Source organism: Artibeus jamaicensis, unplaced genomic scaffold, assembly GCF_021234435.1.
Source record: "Artibeus jamaicensis isolate MK-2021 breed Jamaican fruit bat unplaced genomic scaffold, CSHL_Jam_final contig_482, whole genome shotgun sequence".
In the NCBI taxonomy this organism is placed as follows: Eukaryota; Metazoa; Chordata; class Mammalia; order Chiroptera; family Phyllostomidae; genus Artibeus; species Artibeus jamaicensis.
The window spans coordinates 9,939,499-9,962,263 of NW_026521857.1; the positions used below are offsets into that span (position 1 = coordinate 9,939,499).

The 22,765-nt window shown below is 39.6% G+C and overlaps 1 protein-coding gene across 2 annotated transcripts in view; it reads left to right on the forward strand.

Moving 5' to 3' along the window:
- The window catches only part of CDKAL1 (CDK5 regulatory subunit associated protein 1 like 1), a 667,880-nt gene that overhangs the window by 423,064 nt on the left and 222,051 nt on the right, over positions 1 to 22,765 (forward strand). For both annotated transcript variants that reach the window (XM_053668249.1, XM_053668248.1), the window contains one exon: positions 15,448 to 15,593. In XM_053668249.1, coding sequence (XP_053524224.1) covers positions 15,448 to 15,593 — 146 coding nt within the window. The remainder of the gene's footprint in view (positions 1 to 15,447; positions 15,594 to 22,765) is intronic.

Here is a 22,765-nt window from a genome sequence, read left to right on the forward strand (position 1 = left end):
ATATTATACATTTGCCTTTCTAATACATACTTGTTCACTTTATATAATGTTTGAGTCAAAACAGATTTACTATTTTTTAATTTTAAAATCAGTACAGTAAGATTGACTTTTTCATGTATGTTCAGCCTCATAAATTTTAACATGCATGGATTCATACAACTATTACCATAACCAGAATACACGAACTCTTTTCATTTCTTGACTTTAGTAGAGCAGAATCATAATTTCAAAATAAAACAACACTGATACTATCAATTGAAAATAAATATGTATATGATCATAACTCTTTGTACTTTAATATTAATGCTAATGTATTTTTAATTAAATTACTGGGGTAACATTGGTTCACAAAATCACACAGGTTTCAAGTGTACGACTCAGCAAAACATTACCTCCACACAGCACCACGTGCCCATTGCCCAAAGTCCTTTCATGCCTGGTTTCTTTCCCTTTTGCCCACTTCCGCTTAGCCTCCACTCCCCTTTCCCTGTGGTTGTTATCACAGTGTTGTCTGTGTATACACACATATATGCATACATACGTACATACAAGGTAGATATAGTCTGCCCAGAATATAGATAAATAGATATAGTCTATCCAGCCATGTAATATGAAAAATAGAGACATTTATTGAAGAGAATACAAGATACCAGAAACATCATGCATAGAAACATCGTTCCTCAATCCCCTTCAAAGTAGGCACCTTGGTGCCTCACACAGTTCTCCCAGTCACCATCAGCTGCCCTGTTGTGTTTTCCTGAATCTCAATGATGGTCTGAAATCTCATCTCTATCAAAGGTGATTTTAGTTTTGGGAAAAGCCAGAAGTCACAGGGCACCAAATGTGGGCTGTAGGGGGCTGAGTCACCTGGGTGATTTGATGTTTTGCCAAAAAACTCTGCACGAGACGTGATGCATGAGTGGACACGTTGTCATGATGAAGCTGCCAGCCACCAATTGCCCAAAGCCGCGGCCTTCTGAATCATCCAAATGGTTTCTGTGGAGGAATGTTCAAGCTTAACGCAAAATTTGATGTGGATTTGTTGTTTCACTTGCTCAGTCAGTTTGAATGTGATGGCCACACAGCACACATGCTTGCTCAATGGAGTCTGCTCTCCCCTCTGACTAGTACAGTGAAGTCGTCATTGGTCATGGGCGCACGTTCCAGTCCACTCTCCTCGGGTGCCCGGCCGCATCAATGTGGTGCAAACTGTTCTCATTATATTAACAATGGCTGGGCTTTTTTTGGACAAAAAATATATGTATATACATATATTTCTAACAAAAAAATATATGTATATGTATATTTCTAACAAAAAATATATGTATATTTAATCCATTCACCTTTTCTTCCATCCAGCCGCCGCAATATGCCCCTTCCCTCTGACAGCCATCAGTCTGTTCCATGTGTCCATGCCTCTGTTTCTGTTTTGTTCGTTAGATTTCACATGTAAGTGGGATCATATGGTGTTTGTCTTTGTCTGACCGACCTATTCCACTTAGCATAATAATCTCCAGGTCCATCCATGCTGTTGCAAAGGTAAAATTTTTCATCTTTTTTATGGCCAAATACTATTCCACTATGTATACCACGGCTTTTTTATCCACTTGTCTAGTGATGGACACTTCAGCTGTTTCCAGACCTTGGCTATTTTAGGTAACACTGCAATAAACATAGGGGTGTATATATTCTTTCAAGTTAGTGTTTTGGGTTTCTTAGGATGTATTGCCAGAAGTGGGATCACTGGTGTCAAAAAGAAGGCCCATGTTTAATTTTTTGAGGAAACTCCATACTGGTTTTCACAGTGGCTGTACCAGTCTGCACTCCCACCAGCAGTGCACAAAGGTCCCCTTTTCTCCACATCCTCACCAGCACTTGTTATTTGTTGATTTATTTTTGACAGCTTTTCTGACTAGTGTGAAGTGGTATCTTATTGTGGTTTAATTTGCATATCTATGATGATTAGTGACATTGAGATTTTGTCATTTGTCTACTGGCCATCTGTAGGTCCTCTTTGGAGAAGTGTTTATAAAGGACCTTTGCCCATTTTTAAATTGGGTTGTTTGTCTTTTTGGTGTTGAATAGTATAAGGTCTTTATATGTTTTTTTTAAAGTAATCCCATATCAAATGTATCATTGGCAAATATATTCTCTCATTTTCTAGGTTATCCTTTCTTTCATTTTGTTGATGGTTTCCTTTGTTTATTTTTTCCTGTTTCCTTTGCCTGAGAAGATATTTAGGCAAAAATATTGCTACAAGAAATTTCTGAAATTTTACTGCCTATGTTTTCTCCTAGGAACTTTATGGTTTCTCAATTTACTTTTAATACTTCAATGAATTTTGAGTTTATTTTTGTTAGTTTCATTCTTTTCCATGTATCTGTCCAGTTTTCGCAACCCCATTTATTGAAGAGACTGTGTTTACCACATTGTATGTTCTTGCCTCATTTGTCAAATAGTAATTGACCATAAAAGAATGGGGTTGTTTCTGTACTCTCTATTCTGTTCTATTGATTTATTTGACTGTTTTTATGTCAGTACCATGCTGTTTTGATTACTGTGTCCTTGTGGTATAGTTGGATGTCAGGTAGCATGATACCTCCAACTTTGTTTTTCTTTCTCAGAATTACTTAGGCTATTTGGAGTCTTTTGTGGTTCTGTATGAATTTTTAGAATATTTGCTCTAGATCTGGTATTTTAATAAGAATTGCGTCGAATCTGTAGATTTGCTTTGGGTAGTTTGGACATTTTAATGATGTTAATTGTTCCTATCTATGAACATGATATAAGCCTCCACTTATTGGTATCTTTCTCGGTTTCTTTCTTCAGCATTTTATAATTTTCCAAGTATAGGTCTTTTTACCTCCTTAGTTAAATTTACTCCTCATACCTTATTTTTGTTGTTGTTGCAATAGTAAATGGGATTGTTTTCTTAAATTTGCCTTCCAACTGTTCATTATTGTGTTTACAAATGCCACTGATTTCTGCATATTAATTTTGTATCCTGCTACTTTGCAAATTCATTTACTGGATCTGGTGGGTTTTTGGTGGAGTCCTCAGGGAGTTCTATATATAATAACATGTCATCTGTGAATAATGACAGTTTTACTGCCTCCTTTCCAACTTAGATGCCTCTCTTATTTCTTCTTTCTGTCTGATTGTTATGGCTAGCATCGTCAGTACTGAATAAGATTATTGAAAGAGGACATCCCTGTCTTGTTCTTGATCTTAAAAGAAACACTTTTAGTTTTTGCCCATTGAATATGATGTTGACTGTGGATTTGTCTTCCATAACCTTTATTGTGTTGAGGTATGATTCCTGTATTCCCACTTGGCTGAGAGTTCTTATCAGTGGGTGCTGGATTTTATCAAATGCTTTTTCTGCATCTATTGATATGATCATGCGATTTTTGTCTTTTTTTATTTGATGTATCACATTTGTTGATTTGAGAGTATTGTACTGACCTTGTATCCTCAGAATAAATCCCACTTGATTATAGTTTATGATCTTTTTAATGTATTGTTGGATCCAGTTTGTTAATATTTTGTTGAAGATTTTAGCATCTATGCTCATCAGGGATATTGACCTATCATTTTCTTATAGTATCTTTTTCTGGTTTTGGAATTAGGATAATGCTGGCCTGGTAAGATAAGCTTGAAGATCTTCCCTCCTCTTGAATTTTTTGGAATAGTTTGAGAAGGATAGGTGCTGGTTCTTCTTTGAATATTTGATAAAATTGACCTGTGAATCTATTTGGCCTTGGACCTTTGTTTGCTGGGAGATTTTTGATTACTGTTTCAACTTCAGTAGTTGTAATTGGTCTTCAGATTTTCTTATTCTTTCTGATACAGTTTGGAAGATTGTGTGTTTCTAGGAATTTATCTTATTTCATCCAGGTTGTCCAGTTTAATCCTTTGTATGTTTGTGGTGTCAATGATTACGTCTCCTCCTTCTTTTCTGAATTTATTTTTTGGGGTCCTCTTTCTTTTTTTTTCTTTATGAGCCTGTCTTGTTTGTCTGTCTTGTTTATCTTTTCAAAGAACAAGTTCTGGGATTCATTGATCTGTTGTGTTGTTTTTTAGTCTCTATGTCATTTATGTCTGCTGTGATCTTTATTATTTCCTTCTACTTGCTCTGGGCTTTTTTTCTAGTTCTTTTAGGTGTAGTTCTTTTTTCTAGTTCTTTTTCTAGTTCTTTAGGTTTATATTGTTTATTTGAGATTTATCATGCTTCTTGAGGTGTAGGCCTTTAATGCTATTGAACTTCCCTCTTGGAGGTGTTTTGACTGTGTCCCATATATTTGGGGTCGTTATGTATTTGTTTTCATTTGTTTCAGGGTGATTTTCACTTTCTTTCTTGATTTCATTGCTAATCCATTCATTGTTTAATAACATGTTATTTAGTCTCCATGTGTTTTTCAGTTTTGATTGTAACTGATTGTAACTAGTTTCATACCATTATGATTAGAGAAGATGATTTCAATCTTTTTGAATTTGTTAAGACTTATTTTGTGTCCTAACATGTGGTCTGTCTTTGAGACTGTTCCATGTGCACTGCGAAGAATGTATATTTTACTGCTTTGCGATAAAATGTTCTTCAAATATCAATTAAATCCATCTGACCCAGTGTGTTGTTTAAGGTTGCTGTTGCCTTGTTGATTTTTTTTGGTCTGGAAAATTTATCCATTGCTGTCAGCGGGGTGTTAAAATGACTGTGTTGCTGTAGATCTCTCCCTTAATGTTCACCAAGATGTCCTTATATATTTAGGTGCTCTTACATTGGGTGCATATATGTTTACAGGGGTTATATCCTCTCATTGGATTGATTTCTTTAGAATTACTCAGTGACCTTTTTTGTCTTTTGTTATGGCCTTTATTTTGAAGTCTTTTGTTTGATATATGTGTTAATACAACTTTTTTTGTTTCTATTTGCGTGGAATATTTTCCTCCATCTCTTCACTTCTGTCATTGTGTGTCTTCTGAGGTGGGCCACTTATAGACAGCATGTACATGAGCCATATTTCCTTATCCAGTCAGCTTCCCTATGTCTTTTGATTGGAGCATTTATATCTGTTTACATTTAAGGTTATTATTGATAGGTATGTGTTCATTGCCATTATATCCTTTTTTAAAAAAATATTTTATTTATTTATCTTTAGAGGGGAAGGGAAGGAGAGAAATATCAATGTATGGTTGCCTCTCATGAGTCCCCTGCTGGGAACTGGCCTGCAACCCAGGCATGTGCCCTGACTGGGAATGGAACCGCGATCATGTGGTTCATAGGCCCGTGCTCAATCCACTGAGCCACACCAGCCACGGCGCCATTATATTCTTTATGCCTATGATCTTCTCTCTCTTTTTCTTTTTTTCTTCTTATTAAAGCAGTCATTTAACATTTCTTCTAATACCAGTTAATGAACTCCTTTAGCTTCTTCATTTTTTGGTCTGGAAGCTATTTTGTCTTCAGTTTTAAATGAAAGTCTTGCTGAGTAGAGTACTCCTGGTTGTATGTTTTTGCTTTTCATCACTTCCAATATTTCATGTCAATCCCTTCTAGCCTGAAGTGGTTCTGTTGAGAAATCAGCTGAAAACCTTTGACACACCTGCACTGTAGGTAACTGTCTCACTCTTACTCCTTTTAAGATTTTCTCTGTGTCTTTAACCTTTCTTAATTATGATGTGTCTTGGTGTGGGCCTCTTTGGGTTTATCTTGACTGGGACTCTGTGCTTCCTGAATCTGTGTGACTTTTTCCTTTACCAGGTTAAGGAAGCTTTCAGCCAGTATTTCTTCAAATAGGTTCTTGCTCTTTTATTCACTCTCCTTCTGGCACTTCTATGATGCAGATAATATTATGCTTGATGTTGTCCCAGAGGTCCCTGAGACTTTCCTCATTTAAAAAAATTTCCTTTTCTTTTTCCTTGGATGCTTGCTATTATCTTACCCTCTAATTTGCTGATTTGAGTCTCGCCTTCATTTAACCAGCTGTCAACTCTGGCTAGTGCATTCTTCATTTCAGATATTGCATTAATCATTTCTTACTGCTTTTTTTTTTTTTTTTACATTTTCTATGTCTTTTTTTAATGTTTACTATCTCTTTGTTCAAGTTCTCACTGAGATCATCCATTTTTCTCCTAAGGTTCTTGAGCATTCTTATAACCATTGTTTTTCTTTTTTTTTTAATTTTTTTTTACTTTTTATTGATTATGCCATTACATTTGTTCTATTCCCCCCTCCATTCCCCTCCACCTTGCACACCCCTTCCCCACCATTCCCCCCCTTTAGTTCATGAACACGTGTCTCAAGTTCTTTAGATTCTGTATTTCTCCTGCTATTCTTACCCTCCCCCCTATTTTCTATCTACTGTCTATGCTACTTATTTTCTGTACCTTCTCCCCCCTTCTCCTTCTCCCACTACCCTATTGCTAGTCCTCCACGTGATCTTCATTTCTATGGTTCACTCCTGATCTAGCTGTCCTCTTAATTTGCTTTTGTTTTAGGTGTGGTTGTTGATAACTGTGAGTTTGCTGTCCTTTCACTGTTCATCTTTTTTATCTTCTTTTCCTTAGGTAAGTCCCTTTAACATTTCATATAATAAGGGCTTGGTGATGATGAACTCCTTGAATTTGATCTTATCTGAGAAGCACTTTATCTGCCCTTCCATTCTAAATGAAAGCTTTGATGGATAGATCAATCTTGGATGTAGGTCTTTGGATTTGATGACTTGGAATACTTCTTTCCAGCCCCTTCTTGCCTGTAAGGTCTCTTTTGAGAAATCTGCTGACAGTCTGATGGGAACTTCTTTGTAGGTGACTGTCCCCTTCTCTCTTGTTGCTTCTAGGATTCTCTCCTTCATTTTAATCTTGGCTAATGCAATTATGATGTGCCTTGGTGTGTTCCTTCTTGGTTCCAACTTCTTTGGGACTCTCTGAGCTTCCTGGATTTCCTGGAAGTCTATTTCCTCTGCCAGAATGGGGAAGTTCTCTTTTATTATTTGTTCAGATAAGTTTTCCACTTGTTGCTCTTCCTCTACCCCTTCTGGTACCCCTATAATTCGAATGTTGGAATGTTTAAAGATGTCCTGGAGGTTCCTAAGCCTCTCCTCTTTTTTTTTGAATTCTTGTTTCTTCATTCTTTTCTGTTTGGTCATTTTTTCCTTCCTTCTGGTTTACTCCCTTGATTTGAGTCCCAGTCTTCTTTCCGTTACTATTGGTTTCCTGTGCATTACCATTCATTTCAATTAGTTTAGCTTTCATATGTTTCTCTAATTTGTGACTAAAATCAAGCAGTTCTGTGAGCATCCTGATAACCAGTGTTTTGAACTGTGCACCTGAAAGTTTGGCTAATTCTTCATCGCTTAGATTTATCGGCTCTGGGGCTCTGAGTTGTTCTTGAGCCATTTTTGGTCTGTTGGTACCTTTAAGTATGAGGAGCGGACCCTCAGTTGTTTACCAGGGCGGGGCCACCCAGGTCACTGGTTTGTGACGCTGTATGTGGGGGCGGGGTCAGAGAGGGAGCAATGGTGGTCCTCTCCACTCGTCCAGTCCGTCCCACTGCTCACCCCCGCCTGTTTATCTGAGCGGAAATGTGCGAGCCTGCTGTCCTGCTCCGTGTGGTCCCAGTGCTCGCCTCTTCACTGGTTTATCTGCACGCAAATGCGCGACCTACTGCAGACAGCCAGCTGCGCCTCTTCCCTGTGTCTGCCTGTAGCTAGCCTGCACCCATGATCTGCGCCTTCAGCTGCTTGCACACCACCTGGTCTTTTTGGTCAACCTGCTCCGCTGCTGGCTTCGCCCCTCTTACCAGTTTAGCTGAGCATTTTGTTGTTTTCGCACTCCGTATTGTCGATTTTCTGTGTGGTTTGGTTGTGTTTATTATTGTTAAAAATTTGTTGTTCTTAGATTTGGTCGTACGTGGACGCAAGGTGTTTCCACCTATGCCTCCCTCTTGGCGGAAGTCCCTATAACCATTATTTTGAACTCTGCATCTGATATCTTGGTTGCTTCCATTTCATTTGATCTTTTACTGAGGATTTCTCTTGTTCTTTCATTTGGGGCATGTTTCTCTGTTTCTCCATTTTTGTCTGTCTGTATTAGGTAGATCTGTTTTGACTCCCAAACTTGTTATAATGGCTTTATGATATAGGTATCTTGTTTGGCTCAGTGGTGCGATCTTCCTGATCACCTGAGTTTGGTGCTTCCAACATGTTTCTTGTCGGTTATATGCACCCTCTCTTGTAGCTGAGTGTTGAGTGCTGTTGGTTCTTTCATGGGTGCTGTTAACACTTCAGGCTAGTTGCCTATAAGAGTAGACCTCGATCCTCATGTTGAGTTGCTGTGCAAGGGCTGCCCTATGTGGCAAATTTAGTTGTTCCTAGCAGGGTTTGGTGCCTGCTGGGATCACCATTTGAGTATGTCACTTGAGTAGTGAGTGATGTTGAGCTCCAGTGTGATCTGAAGTCAGCCACTGGTTGTACTCGTTCTGGGTCCACTTGGGCAGTATTCTGGTACAAGCTGAGTTCTGACATTGTGTGTAACTGGCCTGGGGCTTCCTATCTGGAACTTCCATGCTGTTCATTGTTTGTGTCTGTGTATACTGGGCCTGGGTGTGCATGAGAGGGGCCAGTCTATATATAAGGGTTGGTTTCCTCTAGCTTAGAGCTGGGGTTAGGTCTATAAGAGGTTCAAGGCTCCCTGAGGTCTGCCTCCACTTGTCAGCTACTCCACTGCCCCCAGAGGTTGCCTGGTCTTCCTCCAGAGCCTTCTGAAGAAAGACTGTAGAGTGGGATCAGTCTCGCCAGGATCCATACACACTTCCACAGATCAGGTCATACATTCAGTAGAGCAGGGCAACCGGTGTCAGGTCATACATTCAGTAGAGCAGGGCAACCAGTGTCAGAAAGATGGGTGCCCTACTTGAAGTAGGTGTGGTAGGTACTCAATAAGGGGAAAGTGGCCCCTACTCCAGAACCATTCCACCCAGCGCTTGCTATGCCAGCAGGAGTGTGCCACAGGTTCAAGTTGGATACAGGCAGCCATCCTCTCTGTAGGAGCAAGCTCAGCTGGGTGGAGCCACCAGGGCTCAGGAGAGAGAAGAGGTCAAAAGAGTTTCCCGTTGTCCCTGGCCAGTTAGCGCAGGTTAGAGTGTCATCCCAATACACCAAGGTTGCAGGTTCGATCTCTGGTCAAGGCCACAAATAAGCATCAGTCAACCAATTAATGCATAAATAAGTGGAACAGCAAAATTGATGTTTCTGTCTCTTTCTCTGAAAAAATCAATCAACTAATAAGAAATAATTTTTAAAAAAAGAGTCTTCCATTGTGGGGGGGTTCTGGCTGAGCCTGTAGAAGGCAGGCAAGCACTTTCTCTTGGTCCCTTTTTCCCCAAGGAGCTGAGCTCAAGGTGGGGCCACTGAGACTTGGGAAAGCACATCCAAACAGCCTCCCCTTTAGGGGTGGTGCCAGCAAACCTGTAGAAGGGGGCTGACACTTCTACCTCTTCCTGGGCAAGAGCCTACAAGGGAGACATGCACCAAATGTTCCAGTTCTGAGCACCTCTCATATCCTTGGTGGGATTGAGTTCGGCAGGGTGGGCTACCTGGCTGCCAGAAAGGCAGGTTAAATAAGTTCTTCATTGGGGTTATAGGAGGGGCTGAGGGCATAGGCTAGGTAGGAGTGGGCCCCGCTCTGCCCAATGTAGCCATGCAACCTAGCAGCCACCTGTTTGATTCCCAGACAAAAGCCCACCTGGAAGAAGAGCTCTGTAAGTCTCAGCTCTGCCCAGCACTCTGATCTCCCTGCCCAACTGAACTTAGCAGGGCAGGACCCTGGGGAGTGGAAGGGCAAGCCAAGTGATTCAAAAGGTAGGGTGTGGGGAGCGCTGGCTGTGAACTTGTGGTGGGGAAGATTAACCCCCTTTCCAAAGCTACACCCTTCAATCACTGAGTTTCTGCCAAGAGCTTCTCTAGAAAAAGAGCACCCTGAAGTCCCCTGATGGGTTCAGGCACCAGACCCCTCCGCAAGACTGAAGCTCAGCAGAGGGCTGTCACTGGCAGTTGGAGGACCAGGCAGTGCACTCCCCAAACTGATGCTATAACAACAGGAGTTCTCCACCCTGGGAAGGTGATGTCTGGGTCTCTAGCAGACTCCTTTCTCTCCCAGGCAGACTAAATCCCCACTGATTTTCACCATAGATGCCCTGAGGGTCCCTCTTCCCATCTCTGCTGCTCTGGGTTGGGGACCCCTGCCTGGGGTTGAGACCCCATACTCCTCTGGGGAGGGACTTTTGCAGCTGAGATATCCCTCTGGTTTCTTAGCCACAGCATATGGGTACCAGGGCCAGCCCTTTCCCTGTCTCTACTTTTCCTACCAGTCTCTATATGGCTTCTTCTGTAAATCCTTAGTTACCATCTTTCTCTTCAGCCAGCCTTCAGGTGGTTAATCAACTTGATTTCTCTGTAATTTAGCTGTAAATCTGGTTTGGCTCTGGGAGCAATTGAGTAGCTTCCATCTACTCTGCTGCCATCTTGGAATCTTTAATGTATATTTTTATCTCCATAATATAATGTCTAATTATTGACTCTGACAGATAAAGCGGTAATAGTAAAAGGAGCTTTGAAATCCTTTTAACATTTCTGTGAAAGCTGATAGAACATTTTGTCTCAACTTATTTTAATACTGAAAATGTTAACTCTTTGCAGTTTGAGGTGAACTTCCTGTTATAATAAAGTTATAGATAAAATTTATATTAGTATCTGTTCACAATATCTAATCTTTTCATTTAGGATATAAGGATGGAAGTATTCTTTTTTCATGCTGCTTCCTCATTCACTGTGATACTGTTAAATGATAATTTATTTTTAGATTGTTGAAAGTTCACTTAGGGGCTATACAGTATCGTTAGTGAAATAATGGTTAAAATATGACTCCAGTCTTATTTTATCTTGACTTCTGTGATTTTGAGAGTGTTAAGGTTTCTTCAGAAGTAGGCTGTTCTAGAACAGAAGCATTGCTATTTTGACCTTTGCTATTCACGTCTGTGAGGTACCAAGAATAATGTGTTCATAGGGACAGAAAGTGAATAGGATTCCCCAGAGTGGAGGGCAGGCAGGCACAGAGTGCAGTTTGGAATGGTGAAGGCGTTCTGGAGACTAATGGCAGCGATGGCCGCACCGCATTCTGAAAGTCCTTAATGTCAGTGAATTATACATCCCAAAGTGATCAAAATAGGAAATTTTACGTTTCATCTATTTACCACAATAAAACAAAAAACAATAGGAACCCCCCAAATTGATCATTTATAGCCCTGCCTCTATTCTTCTATTCAAGCTAATAGCTTTGCATAAAATGACATATTTAATAAACTCTAAGTTCCTGTTTTATTTAATTGAAAAAAATGCCCACGTACTTCATCATGGTTGACCGTTGAAAACATTATGAGTAAAAGAAACCAGTTACAAATGATATATATTTTTTATTCTATTTATATGAAATGTCCAGAGCAGGCATTTTGTAAAGCTTGAAAGTAAAGTAGTGGTTGTGTGGGCCTCGGGCAAAGGAACTGTGGAGTGGGGGGCAGTGGGAAGAGATGCTGGTCAGGACAGGTTTGGGGGGGGTGAGAACAGTCTGAAACTAGACTGTGTGGTGGTTGCACCGTACTACTAATATTTTTTAAAAGTCTAATTGCATACTTTTAATGAGTGAATTTTTTGATATGTGAATTTTATCTCACATAAGCTATTTAAAAAACGTTTACAGGTAATGGTGTAGTTTCTCCTGTTCCTGAAGTGTTGTCTTTTTCCGTCATATATCTTAGGTCAATTGAAAGCAACATAACAAAGTTTGGGGCTTTAAACATGCAGATACTTTCTAACGAAGCTATGGTCTAAGAGGCTTTCTGATTGATGATTATCAGTGTGAATGCAAAGACATCTGGATGCAAGTATTAATATATTTTATTTTATACACTCACACTGAGTGGCTTCATTAAACTGAGGTAGAATATGATGATTAATTTGATGACTGCAGGGCAATAAAAATGAAACATAGGATTTAAAAAATATATATGTTTCTGTACACAGGATTGCTGTTTTAAATTAGCCAATTTTTACTGAAGTCTTTTTTTTTTTTTTTTTTGCTTTTCAAGCTTATTTAAGAAAGGACAAACCTTGAGATGATTACCAGTTTGTAATAGGTGAGCTCCATGTAAAAGCCCCAGGTAGAAATACTGCTGTTTGGTTAGCCATTCTCTGGTCTCTGCTATAAAATAGTTGCCATCTGTATTTTAAGCAGTCTTGATACATCCCCCCTTCAATTATAAATGCCCTTATATTAAAATAGATGCTGTTTGCATACTGGTTGCTACCAGACCTCCTCGACGCGCGCGCGTGCACACACACACACACACACACACACACGCCCTTTGTGTGTACACAGGCCCACTTGCATGCTTGCCCGTCCGCTCAGAGTCTCTCACCACCTGGCTCACGGCTACCATTCTTCTGTTAGCTACACTGAACTGGGTGCTGCCTTTTTCTGCTTAACCTGGGCCCTGTATATCTTTTCCACAACGTAAGCTGTGAGTCCAATCTGAAACTCCAACAGACTTTCAGAAATATATTCCATGGTGGAGTTACCTATAAAGTGTCTGATTTTTGCTTGTGTATGTATTAACTTATATATTCACATATAATTTTTCACTTGTTCCAAAAATCAAGGCAGGCTGGTTATATGCTTGTTTACCTGCTTGAATATGCACTTGCTAATGCTCCTGGTTTAGCCAAACTGAACTATTATATTCACGTTAGCACAGGCCTAGACATTGCAGAGAACCAGAGAAAGGATGAAAACATGACCTCTGCTCTCACAGAGCTTCTGTCTTGGCGGTTTATTACCATATTGCAGGAGAGAACCGAGGACACACTTCGGTAACTCCAGGAACAGGAGGATTCATAGAGGAAAAGGTGATGTCTTTCACAGGAGAACCTGTAGCTGTATGCTAAACCTTAAAAATAGAAGAATTTTGAAAAGTGAAGAAGAGATCAGAGATTACCTTCAACCAACAGTGCTGAATGAGAATAGGAATAGAAGAAAAAAAAACCCCAAAATTATACTTTGTCTCTTTCAGGTACATTATGCTAAGTCATAGTTCTTTTAGTAAGGGAAATACAGACTTTAATGTAGGGGCAAGTTTATCTTTATTTCCTGTTCTAGTACCTACTATATAAAGTTGCAAAGTCTGTAGCATGAAGCTGAGGTAATTACTAATGGAGAAGTCCTATTTTGAGAGCCAAAGGGAAAACCACCAAATTTATCCCCCTGGTTGCTATTAACAGTTTGCTTTGTAAATCACACTGTAGCAGGGCAGGCTTCATCCCATTTGTGGTAGTGGGCCACCCTGAGCGTTTCCTAGAGAAACTGCACTTCCCTTTCTGCCTGGGGCAAGATCGTGTTTGCTGGGAATGTCCGTCAAATCTATCTTATGTAAATCAATACAGATTATCTCTACTTACTAGTTAAGGGAACTAGCGTATTGAAAAGATGCTCTATTTATTGATGGGTTTCCATTAATGTGTATGAAAATGTGCTCCTGGAGAACTTTAAATACTCTCCAGGGAATATGATTAGATATTTAAATAAGCACATGCTGGATTATTTTATATTATTTTCACTCTGAGGTGAGGATTACCATGGTTTCCATTTTACAGATGAAAAAACCAAGGCACAGAGATTGAGAGTGAAAATTGTGTTGCTAAGGCCATATTACAACGTATTGGAAGTTAATAATTCTGAGTGTCCTGCCCCTTTAGAAAACTAACATTTTTGTGCAGCAACTTCCACTCCCCCGCACTGTTTGGGGATCTTGATGTTCAGGTGTGAAAAACTTGAAAGGCAGAGAATACAGCAGAAGGCCAACATATCCCCTGTAGGGTACATCATAATGAGTGCCACCCAGCAAGCCTACTGACTAAATATCCAGTTCTGTGAAGGGAATGTTCAGGTGATATGTTAATCAGTTATTTTTCTGCTAAATAAGAATTTCTTCAACTACAGTTCCAACATAGTTAGCAAATATAATGAGGTGTATATATAGTACCTATTAATTTCTGGCATTGAGGGTAAGTAAAGGATACCCGAGAGTCATATTGTTTGTTTTAATTTCTTAGTCAAAAGCACTTTTAAAAATAACTAAGCTGCTACCAAGAAGGCGACTGATTTGAGTTCATTGCCCTTTTCTTCCACTTTGGCAAAAATGCGAGTTTTCAAAGTCAGCGGAAAGCAGACAGAAGCAGAGGGCATGGTTGATACACGTGCAAGACTTCCCGCCGAGGAGCTGGGAGATTACTGTTACAGAATCGTCTGGCTCATGGACTCCATCAGATTCCTTAAAGTATTGTTCTGAGGGTAGAATGAAATAATATGTTGAAGTACAGTACTTTGAAAACTAAAAATCACTGGACTCATGCAGGTTATTAAAAAGCAGCTCCTTTCTTGACATTTACATCTCTGTTAGGTTCTTTGCACTCTTTCTGCCCCATCTTTTCCTCCCTCCCTCCTTTTCCCCTTCACCTCCATTTCTCCCCCGCCCCCACCACTGAAGAGGAGACTGCTTACAGCAGTGGAGGAGAGCTAAATTAGCCAATTTTCTTATTGTTTGCAGAGATGGTTAAGTTACCAAGGCTTTTCTGTTATTAGTCTTTTTCTTACTCCCTCTGTATCCTTGGAGGAATTTTAAAACAATCTGTGCTTTCTAATTTGTTTCACTCAAATGTTCTCTCCTTAACTTTGCAAGACAGATTCTTCATCCTGTTCTCCCCTTACTTCTGTTGTTTGAAACTCTGCATCTTGAACATAGATTACTGACTAGTGGCAAGCTGCATTGTCTGATACTCTGCCTTTTGCTTGGGAAATTCTCAAAAAAAAAAAATGTGTTCGTTAGCTAGCTGAAAAAGAAACAGGTGAGTTATAGATTACTTTTCCTTCTTCAATATTAAAAAAATAAAGTGTTGATGTGCCTTGAATAATACAGGAATAAACTATATTTTGTACTTGCGACTATAAACCTACTTTTGCCCACCCCAGATTGTTGTTTCTCCCGCTAATGCAACAGGCAGAATATAAAACTGCTATGAGGGAAAAGAAAAGAATTTACTTTGAAATACTCAAAAATACTTTTAATCTTCAGGCATTACACGAGTTTATCTCTGTTTTGCTACCTAAGAGAGATGATGAATGTGAGGAAATAACTCTTTAAGTGGAGTTTGTCCAGAAGGAATATTAAATCCCCAGATGTCACCATAGAATGCTGCCAGTTGACATTCGCTTTGAGGGCCTAGATGACTGGTCTGTTTTCAACTGTTTGTTTGCTCCCACTTGTGAGTGTTGATCCGAGGGAAACCGTTCTCGGATTTGTTACGATGATTAATGTTTTCTCCTTCCATTTTTTTAAAGGAAATGGCTAAAATCCTTAATCATCCCAGAGTCTACGCTTTTCTGCACATACCAGTCCAGTCTGCCTCTGACACCGTGCTCATGGACATGAAAAGGGAGTACTGCGTGGCTGACTTCAAAAGAGTGGTGGATTTTCTGAAGGAGAAGTAAGTCTGTTAGCACTTAAGAAAATAACCATTTCTTTTTTCTTTCAAAATGCACTTATTGTAGCCACAATTAAAGCTACCAGAGTAAAGGTGAGACTTTTGAAGCTTTCAAAGCCTTTGAGTTTCCTTAGGCACCTTGATGTGGTTTTTCCTTTTTCTTCAGTTTATATCCACCTTTCCATCTGGACATGATTCAGCAATAATTTGTGTGCGATTGCCCATCTCTCTAAGGTAATGTGCATTGTGATCGTTTTTATGCCTGACCTGGTAGATGAAAACTGCTTTAAGCTTTTCTCTGCTTAAAATCACCTTTAATGTGGCTTTTTGAATTTGTAATCTGGTTGTGACAAGGAGGTAGGCCACATCGTGTTACTACAAAATAGGTAATTTTCTAAGTAGCATTTCTTGAAGAGTATCTGGAATATCTTTGCTTTTACTCACTATCCCTGTAGTTTACTTGAATTGCGATTTATAAGGAGGTTTGGGAGATTCTATTTTTTAAAGTTCAAATTGTTACTGACCAAAATTAAGACATTTTGCACAGTCTCGGACATAAATGATAATTTTGGTTCCATAGAAAACACTTGCTGACCATAATTACATTCTTCAAAATCATCCTTCTCATCATCAACAAACATCGAATGCCTTCTGTGATTATACAAGGCAGGAAATCGTGGCACTGGCCAAGGTCATGCAGAACTTTCTCAAGTCTAAGGCAGCCTTCTCCCTCTGGGGATGTATCATTTATCTGGCATATTCGTGGCATGGATCTTCCTACTTTCCGTAATTTTTTCCCATAATTATTTCTTCTGTTGTTTTTCTTAATTAAGGCAAATTTTCATTTCCATCTTCTTGTTTATAATTATGTACCTCTGTACCATGTAGTTTATGGATACAATGGCTTTATATGAACTGTAAGCAATTATTTTTTCCACTATCAATTAGTTACTTATCCTGGCTATGTACAAATCTTTGAAAATATTTTTTCTTCTGTTTAATTTCCCCTTCCTTCCTCATCTTTCCTTTATGTGTCTTTCTAAATTTCATTTTCTTTACCTCTAGGCATTTCTTGATCATCCTAACCACCAGAAATAGAGACACCCAGTGTGCCTTCACACAAACACAGCTAGCTGTTTGAATATTCAAATCATTGAATAGACAGTAGATATTTTTCTAGGATTTCATAATTATGATTATGAAGTTTATACAGCCTCCAAAGTAGAAAATGGAATAATAACGAATGTCTACCACCTCTACTACTTTCTGATCTTGAACAGAATTGAGATCAAGGCTAAAGAATAAGGATTTTTATGTTGGGTCTGTCTGTTGTTGGCCTGTATGTATCCTTTGCATTTATTCTAGTTTATAAACTTATCTCATGTAAAAGAATCCTTTTCGGTACACTGGTGCTAGTGAATAGAATGTTTTTAAAGATGAAAAGAAATCATTGCGCCTGTGACATTTCTGGCTTCTCACTTACTAGAGCAGTAATAGATAATGCACACAATTTGTACCTGTTGTACAAGACTTGACCAAGTGCAGGCATGCATCCTGTAGTGCAGAATGCACTAGAACACTTTCCACAGAGTTTGTTGCATTAATATGACACAGTGAGGTTAAGGAATCAACACCTCTCTTTTACCTCTATTTGGGTGAGTGCTGACTCAGTTGTTGGGGGAATCACTGTGTCTGCTTCACTGGGCAACAATTTCACCATCAAGTTCTAGGCTTTTATGTTGCTCCAAAGAAGGACCTGTTAAATTCGTTGCATCTCGAACAGTTTCAGCAACATCCATGAGCTATATAATATAAGGTCAGTGATGATCATGTCAAAGTATTAGAAAATAGTGTCATGTCTTTATTCCTGGGCTAAAAGAGAGTCTGTCCTCTCTTTGGTTTTGAGTTACTATGAGGTGTCCATGTAGCTTTTCTTGAGCCATTCCATCTGGCTGGAAGACCCTGGGACCAAGTATTCTCTCTACCCAGGGATCTCTAGTATTTCCAGTACTAGAGTACTTCCAGTACTCTGGAGAGGATACTGGAGATGCCTGGAGAAGATGCCCATCCCACACCATCCACCCAGAGGTCCAGTTTCAAGTGCTACCAATCACTGGAATTGTAGAGTATGGTCTAGCCGCTTAACTTCTCCAAGAGGGTTTTTTTTTTTAAATTAACTCTGTTACATATATGCAGTGAAGGCAGAATCAACCATGGTATACAATTTCACACTTAGTTGTAATTTTGTAATTTATAAGATGTATTGAAAAACCATAGTAGGTAGCCAATAAAATATACCTGCTATGTAGAGTTGATGACTGAGAAAAATTACTAGTACCCTTTGGGAAAAAAAGAAGAAATCTTATTATCTCTACTAATACAGCAATCCTTGCATAGTTTTATACAGTTCATCAGCCATAAAAGTGTATATTTGGTCTACTCCATCCTGTTGCTTATCATATGCCCTCATTCCTGTGAGGACACAATAGCCCAGCTTTGCTTATTAGTGAAGTGAAAAAGTTTTCCTGTCCTTTCATGGAAGTGCACTCATCCAGGGAATAATTTTTAACTATAATGGACAGTTTTTCCCCTAAAGATTTTATTTATTTGTTTGTTTGTTTGTTTGTTTGTTTATTTATTTATTTTTACAGAGGGGGGAGGGAAAGAGAAGGAAAGGAACACTGATGGGTTGCCTCTTGCACACCCCAACCAGCAACATTTTTGTTTGTGGGATGATGCCCAACCTGCTGAGCCACACCAGTCAGGGCTCTGATGGACATTTAGAAATAAATATTTTAAACAAATCTCTGGTCTGATACTCTGCTTATATCTTTCTATAAAAACTACCACAGCGTTATGCCCAGTAGATTAGTGCTTCCTGGAAACACCAAAGTTTCAGGGGTTCTATGGAACCACTAGTGTGGATAACCGATCCAGCACAAAATTGTTTTGTCCCGTGTTTATTAAAATGCAGTACGATAGATTGTCATCTTTAGTAAAATGGTCTAATGCTATCACGCTGCCCTGTTTTAAGCCTGACACCATACCAGAAAATGACCCTGACTTAGAACTGTGTGTTGGGCGCTCTCCTCTCCTTCTGACGTTGAGCTCCTGTAGAAACATGCCCCGTTTCATTTGCCCCTTGTTTTCTCCGAAGCCTCTTTGTAATAAGCCATTAACCAATAAGTCTCATTTATTTTTTTCCAGCACCGTGACACTTCTCAAATATTCATGCTATGAATTAGGGACAAGGTATTTTTTAATCTGTTTCCTAAAAAAATCCAATCTTTAAAACAACCCACAGCATTTAAGACTGAAATCCAAACTCTGGGAGTTTACCTGATGCTGCAGGCTTTTAAACTACTAATTCAGCAGTATTTGTGGTGCCATGTTTCTCACACAGTGGGGGTGAAATCTTTTTAATTAATTTTCTTTATAGTTGAAATTGCCCCACGTTATAACTGGGAGCAATATAAGTTTACATATGAGCCAACTTGAAGCTGATTCATTATTCTTTTCATTTGTTTGAAAGTTGGCAACCATCATCATAACAGCAGCTGGATGGAAGATAACCCGGTGGTGCTGGCGCGTGTTGAGGCACATGGGAGTTTATTACATCACACAGCCTTTGCAAGGAAAACTGTCTAAACTACTTAATATGCTGATTTAAAACAGCAGGCAATGCGCAAACAATCATATGATGTACTTATTCTATTCATGTTTTTTTAAATTTATTTTATTGATTATGGGATTACAGTTGTCCCATTTCCCCCCCTTATTCCCCTTTGCCCTGCACATCCTTTCACACCTTTCACATGAACATGTCCATGAACTAAGTTCTTTGGCTTCTACATTTCCTATAGTATTTTTAACCTCCCCCTGTCTATTTTCTACCTACCATTTATGCTTCTTACTCTCTGTACCTTTTCCCTCTCTGTCCCTCTCCCACTCCCCTGCTGATAACCTTCCATGTGATCTCCATTTCTATGGTTCTGTTCCTGATCTAGCTGTCCTCCTAGTTTGCTTTTGTTTTTGGTGTGGTTCTTAATAACTGTGAGTTTGCTGTCCTTTCACTATTCATATTTTTTATCTTCTTTTTTTGTAGTTTCTTGATACTTTATTTTTTTAATATATTTTATTAATTATACCATTACAGTTGTTCTATTTCCCCCTTCATTCCCCTCCACTCTGCACACCCCCTCCCCCACCATTCCCCTCTTTAGTTTATGACCACGTGTCTCAAGTTCTTTAGATTCTATATCTCCCATACTATTCTTGCCCTGCCCCCTGTCTATTTTCTACCTACCATCTATGCTACTTATTTTCTGCACCTTCTCCCCCCTTCTCCTTCTCCCACTCCCCTGTTGCTAACCTTGCATGTGATCTTCATTTCTATGGTTCACTCCTGATCTAGCTGTCCTCTTAATTTGCTTTTGTTTTAGGTGTGTTTGTTAGAGTTTGCTGTCCTTTCACTGTTCATCTTTTTTATCTTCTTTTCCTTAGGTAAGTCCCTTTAACATTTCATATAATAAGGGCTTGGTGATCATGAACTCCTTGAATTTGATCTTATCTGAGAAGCACTTTATCTGCCCTTCCATTCTAAATGAAAGCTTTGCTGGATAGATCAATCTTGGACGTAGGTCTTTGGATTTCATGACTTGGAATACTTCTTTCCAGCCCCTTCTTGCCTGTAAGGTCTCTTTTGAGAAATCCGCTGACAGTCTGATGGGAACTCCTTTGTAGGTGACTGTCCCCTTATCTCGCTGCTTCTAGGATTCTCTTTCATTTTAATCTTGGCTAATATAATGATGATGTGCCTTGGTGTGTTCCTTTTTGGGTCCAGCTTCTTTGGGACTCTGAGCTTCCTGGATTTCCTGGAAGTCTATTTCCTTTGCCAGAATGGGGAAGTTCTCCTTTATTATTTGTTCAAATAAGTTTTCCACTGGTGGCTGTTCCTCTTCCCTTTCTGGTACCCCTACAATTCGGATGTTGGAACGTTTAAAGATGTCCTGGAGGTTCCTAAGCCTCTCCTCATTTATTTGAATTCTTGTTTCTTCATTCTTTTCTGTTTGGTTCTTTTTTTCCTCCTTCTGGTCCACTCCTTTGATTTGAGTCCCAGTTTCCTTTCCATTACTATTGGTTTCCTGTGTATTTCCCTTCATTTCAATTAGTTTAGCCTTCATATGTTCCTCTAAGCAGTTCTGTGAGGATCCTGATCACCAGTGTTTTGAACTGTGCATCTGAAAGTTTGGCTATTTCTTCATCACTTAGATTTATTGGCTCTGGGTCTCTGAGTTGTTCTTGAGCCATGTTTTGATCTGTTTTTGCCTGTTATGTATGAGGAGCGGAACCTTAAGTGTTCACCAGGGTGGGGCTGCCCAGGTCGCTGGATTGTGATGTTGTATGTGGGGGCGGGGTCAGAGAGGGACAATGGCGGTTCCCTCTGCTGCTTCCTGCCACTGGGGCCCCTGTGGTCCGTATCACTGCTCGCTCCTTCACCGGTTTATCTGCACGCGAATGCGTGACCACGATCAGCCCTCAGTGGGTCCACCCGCTTCTCCACACCTGGGGTTCACCCATGGCTGCTGGCGCACCTGGGTTGTGCGCCCAGCTTGGTCCAGTGGATCTTTCCTGCCCGACCCCGCTCTGCTGCTGGCTCTGCCCCTCTTACTGGTTTGGCTGAAGGGTTCGTTGTTGTCAGACTTCCATGTAGTTCAATTTTCTGTGGTTTAGCTGCATTTTTGTTGCTAAAACTTTGTTGTTTTTAAACTTGGCTGTGCGAGAAGGCGCAGTGCTTCCACCTACACCTCCATCTTGGCAGAAATCTCTATCTTCTTTTTCTTAGATAAGTCCCTTTAATATTTCATATAATAAGGGCTTGGTTATGAAGAACTCCTTTAAACTTAACCTTATCTGGGAAGCAGATAAGGTAATGGAAGGGCATCTGCCCTTCCATTCTAAGTGACAGCTTTGCTGGATAGCGTAATCTTGGATGTAGGGAACAGTGCTGCTTATTCAGCTCTCCACAGACTTTCAGTCACTTCCCCAACTACCCATGGGCAAATTGGGCTCTTCTGGTGCTGATTCCCATGTGGGTGGGTTTGTATACATCCTACGTCCCTGTGGGTCCCTCTAACGAACTCTCTTATGAGGCTGGGAGTTTTTCCTGCCACCGCTTCAACCCCCACAGATTTTACAGCCAGAGGTTTTGAAGCTTTATTTCCTGGTACTGGAACCCTGGGTTGCTTGGTCTGTCTCACTCCCCAGTTATTTCTCCTGGTTTATCCACACATGAATGTGGGACTACCCAGTCCTCCAGCTGATGCCTCACCACATGTCCTCTCTGCCCAGCTACCCATCTCCACCCCTCCTACTGGTCTGGGTGAATGTTCGTTCTTTAACTCCTTGGTTGCTGGAGTTCCATACATTTCAATTTTCTGTCAGTTCTCGTTGTTTTTTGTTTTTAAATTTGTCGTTATCCTTCTTTTGGTTGTGCAAGGAAGCACATTGTATCTGCCTATGCCTCCATCTTGGCCAGAAGTCTCTATTCATATTAATTAATCCAGTTGGAAAATTAACCAAGAAATTTGATGTTTTTATATAAGTAGATAAGATGATTTCTGGAAATATATAATGGCGTTTGTAGGGATAAGGAAGAAAACCACTTAAAACAAAGCAAAAGGGGCCATTCTAGTTTCAGAAAGATTCATGTTACCTCAGAATTTTTATTTCTGTAATAAAAGAAATTTATTTAATAAAAGGTAGTTATCACTTAGCTGCCTCTTCTGTTATCTTTGTAACATATAACTGGGATAAAAAGAGTATAAACCTTTAATTGTTTATTTTTATTTTCTTGTGTAATTTTGAAAGAGTGACTTCCCAGTGAGAGGAATTTTGACTTTGATATGTTTGGGATGATATAATTAGGGTTCTCAGGACCTTGAGACCTTGGACATAGACTTTTTGGGGTCCTCCTCATTTGAGCAGTATTGTATTTATGCAGTCACTCTCCAAAATAAACCATATTCACATATGAATATTCACACATAGTCACATAAAAAGTTACAGAATGCACAGTTCTCTCAAGTGTGTGTTCTAATGCCAAGTGAAAGATCTCTGAGTCCTCAAATTCACACATGAATGTGGGAAAGAAGTATGTAAGAATGTTCTATTAA